The sequence below is a fragment of the Fukomys damarensis genome, unplaced genomic scaffold (assembly GCF_012274545.1).
Source record: "Fukomys damarensis isolate Sample0158 unplaced genomic scaffold, DMR_v1.0_HiC HiC_scaffold_6, whole genome shotgun sequence".
Classification (NCBI taxonomy): domain Eukaryota; kingdom Metazoa; phylum Chordata; class Mammalia; order Rodentia; family Bathyergidae; genus Fukomys; species Fukomys damarensis.
In genome coordinates, this window is record NW_022900918.1 from 9,784,661 (window position 1) to 9,791,074 (window position 6,414).

A 6,414-nucleotide genomic window follows, 5' to 3' on the forward strand; every position below is an offset into this window, starting at 1 on the left:
CCCTCGCGCTCGCCGCCGCGTGAGGCTGCGTTGATTTGAATTTGGAGCCTCGCTCCTCGGCGCGGAATATAGAGCGAGGAGTAGCTATTCGAATTTACTCCGCCGCCGCGATGCGATTGGTCGGTTCGCGGACAGCCGGGCGACGCGATTGGCCAGTCGTCCGGCAGCTCGGTGTCCTGGTTGGTGTAAAACAGCTGCGGAAGCAGGGAGTTAAAGAGTCTGTGCCGTCGTGGGAGCTGGCCGGGCCCCCTGGGAGCGCCCCGGATTCGAAACAGAGGGCCTCCTTTAAACACACACCTGTAGGTACGTTCTTTGTAGTTCCTGGCCTTTCTTCCTGTGTAGAATTGGAGAGCTCGTTTTCCCAGCTCCAGACCAGCTCGCTCCGGGGCGAATGAGAGTGGCGAGGGAGTAGATGTGGAGGAGAGGGGGCCTAGAAGTGATCGCTTAGGAGTGAGGTGACACCTCTGCTGTTCGCCCAGGAAGGCCAGGTGGACTTCATTCTTTCAGAGTGGATCCTTTTTTCTCTGGTTGTACCACCTTGCGGAAGTCACGCCGTCTGCCTTTCTGCCCACGGGGAGTTTGGCGGAAGGAGGGTGTTTGCGGAGAGGCGAGGGCAGTTAACTCCAGACCTTGTCAGTCATTCCCTAAGGAGGGCCAAAGTCCCGAGAAACCCGTGCCCAGTCTTCCTCACCTCTGCAATCGTTTCGTAACAGTTGGCTCTGATAGATAATTCCTGAAATATCCAAAAGATGTGAGTCTTGAGATACTAAGAAAACTGAAGATGTATGTCCTTGAGTTGGATGTGTGCCCATTGTACCATTGAGGTGCCTCAGAGGCCGACCTGACCCCACTCATATTTGGCTGACGGCTGTTTATAAACCACTCAGTCTCTTCAGGAGTTTAATTTTTCTGCAAAACGATAGCACTAATACCGTACCTCTGCTAGCTTTCAAGCTTATTTCGAGGATTACTTGAGAAAATGTGTGCAGATTTTAAAAATAGCCCAAGAACATTAGGTTTTGAGTTAATTTTTTTGTGAAATATGTGTTTTGTTGAATACATTTCAATTTTCAGAATCAATAGCTGTGGTACTTTGTAATTTTAACATATGTACTTCTGATTTTTTTTTTTTTTTTAGTTTGCTTTCTGTGCTATGGGAGATGTCAAAGAATTAAAAATGCAGATAACACCGGAAACTCCAGGAAGGATCCCTGTTTTAAATCCTTTTGAAAGCCCAAGTGACTATTCCAATCTCCATGAACAAACTGTTGCCAGTCCTTCTGTTTTTAAATCTGTAAAATTGCCAGTAAGTTATTTTTTACTAGTGTTTACACTAATTTTAAATGGAAAAAGTAGCATAATTTATAATGTAAATTTTTCACAAGATAAGGGAAAATGGAACATGTATAAATATGTGCTTTTTATATATTTATATTTAAATATAATTATAAATTATAATTATATTTTCTTTTATATATTTATAATCGTAGTGTTCATTATAATCAAGTAGTTATGCTAATAATAAGCCAGAAAAAATTCAGCATTTACTTTTTTAAAAATTTAATTTCTAATTGATATGTAAACAAAGGGTACATATTTATAGTTAGCATGCGATGTTTTGACACATGTGTACCTTATGTAAGCTTCAGTCAAGGCACGTGTATTTATTCCCCCAAACATTTATCATTTCTTTATAATGAAAACATTCAAATCCTAACTTTTTAAAATACATAGTATGTTATTGTTGTCTGTAGTCATTCTCCTGTACAGTATCACACCAACACTTCTTGCTCATAATGTCTTGGCTTTCCTGGCATTGAAGAAATAACAGATGTTAGCTTATTGTAGTTGTAAGTGTAGCTGGGTACTGTGGTTGAAGATATGTCTACTAACTCCATGTAGAGAAGAAGCTGTCATCCTAGTTTGATCAGCAAACATTATTGAGTATTGTTATGCATCATATATGATGCTTAGCAATTACACTGTTAGCAAGTTAGAGTCACCAGACACAGACTCTGAGACCTTATATTCCATTGTAGGCAGCAGCAAACTTTTTCTATTAGAGACCAGAAAGGAAATATGTAGGCTTTGCGATTCCTGTCAAACTACACAACTCTGCCTAGTATCTAAAGCGCAGCTGTGAAAATAAGCAAATAAATATTTAAAAGACACAAAATATAAAAACACACAAAAGTTATGGATAGTGTGTAAACAAGTCAAGGTGGCTGTGCCCAGTAAAGTTTTATTTATGGTCTGAATTGAATTTCATGCAGTTTTCACATAATGAAGTAGAATTCTTTTGAGTGAACCATTTAAAAATGTCAAAACCATACTTGATTTGCAGGTTATTATAAAAATAAGCCAACCCTTCAATTAGTGGGACAGGCACAAGTGATATGTGCTGTTATTAACGGCTAGCACAAAGGTGATGTGGAAGCGAAAGTTGTCTTTAGGAAATTAAAGTTCTTCGTCACTCTTATTAATTTTGCCTTTATTTGCTACTCTGGAGAAGTTCTTTTTGAAGTCTAGACTGTTAACATAGTTATCTAAGAAAACTACAAACCAGGTGACTTTCTACTGCATTTTCTTATCAGCTGTGAGTAAACATGCACTAGGGGAAAACTGAGCCATCTTACAGTTTCTGTTAGTGGTGGCGAACCTGTGGCATGAGAGCATGTGAACCAAGTCACCCCAGCCAAGGTTTGACAAATTATCAGCGGCACACAACAACAAAGATCCCATTAAATGTTCAAAAGCACGCCAAATGAAAACTTTTCCTTTCAATAAAAAAGCTGTATCATTGAAAGCTCTGTTATTGTGTTTTTCTTTTAAGATACAAGATTTTTTTTTTTTTTGTAAGCAAAAAAACCTCAGTATTCAAATTTAATTGCAGTGTTGGCACTTTGTGATAAATAAGTGGGTTTTGGGTTGCAATTCAGGCACTGGTTTATATTGAATCATTTCATTAATCTGATCTGTATGATTTTTTTAACTGGTGTATTAAAATTTAGTTATCATTTTAGTCTTAATAAAAACTGATACTGGAATGACTGCAATTTAAGCCTCAAAGCTATAGTGTTGTAGCATCTTGTATTTTAGGCCTGAATTTGTTTAGGTTATATTTCTAGTTACAAATTAGGATTTGGATAGAGCTTTTGATTCTGTTAAGTAGTTGAATATAGAAAGGCAGCATTGGTTGCCATTTATGATTATTTTGATAATCAACTATTTTATGAGATTTTGCAGCCATTTCTGTAGTTAGGGCTTTGTTTAACTTCAGTTCACTCTTGGTGAATAACAGAAATTTTAATTTTCACTTGTGTCTGGTATATCATTGTTGATTGTTGATTGTGGTATTTTATTATACCTTTACTACTTTTGTTATTTTCCCCCTTAGAATTAACATAATTTTTAAATCACACAGAAGATTTAGATGTTTTGGAAGAGATGTCAAGCCAGTTGATTTTGTGTGATTTGGTTACTTGAAACATAAATTTTAAAATACTCGGGCAGGGGATTAAGCTTAGTGGTGCTGCCACCTGCCTCATAAGCGCAAGGTCCTGAGTTTGATTCCCCAGTACGAAAAAAACCAAAACTTCTTATATTGAGTATATTTACTCACATTATTTTGGAAGGTGACATTGGTTAGCATTTTGACAGACTACTTTATTTTACTTAATTAATAAGTTCACTGTCTTTTGTTAAGACTCCAGGAGAATTTAGATGGTCAATTGATCAACTAGCTGTAATAAATCCAGTAGAAATAGACCCAGAAGAAATTCATCGTCAAGCCTCATACTTAAGTCATTCTCGGTAAGTTTTCCCTTCTTGCACGTAAGTGTAATAACATTTTTAAGTAAAGAGAGAAAGGAACTTCTGAAGGTTGAATATTTGTATATGTGAAGAGGGAGAAAATTTCTGATGTGGGTTTTTTCTGTCTAAATGTATTCACTCATACAGTGATTCACACATGTTGAGATATTCTTACAAATAACTTGTCTGGCTTTTTTACTCTGTCTTCTCTTTGCTTTGCTGACCAATTGTTATAGGAAGGGAATAGAATGGAGATAAAGCATAAAATGATTTTCAGTTAAATTTAAATAATACCTTTGAAAGAGAAGGTGAAAAGAATATCTAAAGGCAAATGATTTGCCATTAATGAGTAATTTTTGCCTCACAAACTACTTATTATTTTATTATTATTATCTCTTCAACATTGAATGCTGGATAACTGTGAGGACATTTATTGAGCACTATGAGGGATGAGAAACACTGAAAAAATATATTGGGATATTAGATTATAGAATATTTTTTTCTGTCTCTAAGATCTAACACTACAGTTAGATCACAGTTGTAACAAACATTTTCACATTTTTGTCAGGGTTTGCAAAGAGATTCTTGGTATATTTCAATAAATAGTTTTGTGATCTAGGAAAAGGAAAAAGATTGATAAAACTAATTTTGTTAACTAACAACACAATGAATAGTTATGCCTTTTACTAGGGATGGTGAAAATGCTTTTAACCTGTTGATTCATTCTTAGAAACAAGCAGTGGTTTTCGATACCTCTTCTTAACTAATCAGAACTCTTTCAGTTCATCCCTTCCTTTCCATGCCATAACATACAGAAAAATAACTGTGAGGCATACTAATTTGTAAACAAATGAGTCTTATCAACACAGGAGGTGACCAATCCTGAAGGTATCAGACCTTCCTCCTTGCACAGAGATCAACACTGAGAACACACGTTACCAGTGTACATCATACTCTCGTGTTCAGCACCATTCTGGTCAGGATATTCTGTGACTTCTCTGTCAACTAGCTCTACAATATTTGGCCACGCTGAATTTTACTGCTTCCAGCAATCAGCTGACTCTCATGTTTTTGTAGTGCCTCTGATGAAGCAGCAAAAAGTTTTTGGATGAAATAAAGATAGATGAGCTTACTGAAATATAGTGCCCTATTGTTTTGACTTATTTATGCCCATGAGAATTGAGTTATCCTCAAAATGGCTGTTGGTCAAGCTGGGACAAGTACTGATTATCTTACTTGAAAAATCCATCAATTTAAGTTTCTGAAGCATGTATATTCTCATAGAGCTTTGTTTTGGTGGTTTTTTTTTTGTTTTGTTTTGTTTTGTTGTTTTTGGCACCAGGAATCAAACTCTAGACCTTGCGTTTTCAAGGCAGGCGGCGGAACCACTGAGCTAAATCCCTGGCCCTCTCCATAGAGCTTTGTTAAGCCAGGAACAAAATAATTTCTGAGAAAACATAATTTATTTTTAAGAGTAGGAAAAATTTATTGAGGGAAAGAAAGCTCCTAAGAGAGACAGAAGGGGGACCTGAAAGTGGGTTGCCTGTCCATCCCACTTCTCAAACATGTTTTATACAGCAAAGCCATGAGGTGAGGCAGGCATAATTTTAAATTGTTAACAAAAAAGTTTTGCCAATTTGACGATGGAATGCAAGCATTCTTCTTGGAAAAGAATAAAGAAGTGGTCCTGCAAGGCTGACTGCTGAATCCTTGGCAAGTATACGCCTGTGCTTCAGACCTGACATTTTATATGAAATCTGGTAACTGAGACATTTGTGTTTTTGTAATTCCACGTTGTAACAAAGCAAAACAGAATGTAGCTGGACAAAATTTTATATTGCTGCAACTGTATTTCAGAATTAGTATTTTTATCTGTTTATTCAGAATATAAATGTTTCACTGTAAAAGGTAATCCAAACTTTACCACTATGATAAACTTACCATAATTGAAGAGATAGAATTTGGACAATTTAAAAATTTCTGTCAAATTAAATACTTAAATTGTGTTGACTAAAGGACACACTTTATTCAGAATATTTTATGTAGTTGATAGTAATTTAAAAATATTGCTGTAAACCTTTTAAAAGAAAGTGCTATTCCAATCACAGTTTGAATAGGAAAGAGGGAAGTAAGCCTAAGGGCTAAATGCTTAATTTAGAATGCTGCCATTTAGTAAATGTTGCACTATACCAATTTTTCTTTTAAAGTGAGTTTAACATTTGCCAAGTTTCAATAGATGGGAATTATTTCTTTGAAAGATTATTTTAAATGTTCTATAAGCTGAAGTAATGGCATGGTTATTTTCTTCTTTATCTCTGTATAGAATAGATAAAGATGTGGAAGACAAAAGACAAAAAGCCATTGAAGAGGTAACTGAAAACTGTTGCTGCTCTTTAAGCCAGTTAAGGATGAATTCTGCATATGTCTCACCTCTTTTAGGAAGACTTTCTTCAGACCCTTCACTCTCCACCTTTCCTTAACAATCTTCCTGTACTCCCTAACTGTATGTGAGAGCAGTGATTTTTCAGCTGTCTCAGTACTTAGTGCTCACACAGTGTCGCAGTGCTTGTTTCAGTTTTTTTTTTTTTTTTTTTTTTTTTT

The 6,414-nt window shown here is 36.1% G+C and overlaps 1 protein-coding gene across 4 annotated transcripts in view; it reads left to right on the top strand.

Moving 5' to 3' along the window:
• The first annotated feature begins 159 nt into the window (after nt 1-159).
• Nucleotides 160-6,414, top strand: part of Bora (BORA aurora kinase A activator) — a 25,896-nt gene continuing 19,641 nt past the window's right edge. For 3 of the 4 annotated variants that reach the window (XM_010622333.3, XM_033760920.1, XM_033760921.1), the window contains exons 1-4: nt 224-303; nt 1,139-1,306; nt 3,707-3,813; nt 6,137-6,182. In XM_010622333.3, the coding sequence (XP_010620635.1) occupies nt 1,154-1,306; nt 3,707-3,813; nt 6,137-6,182 (306 nt within the window). In that variant the 5' untranslated portion in view covers nt 224-303; nt 1,139-1,153. Of the gene's footprint in view, nt 304-1,138; nt 1,307-3,706; nt 3,814-6,136; nt 6,183-6,414 lie in introns of all 4 variants that reach the window. The other variant, XM_010622330.2, reaches the window with a different exon arrangement.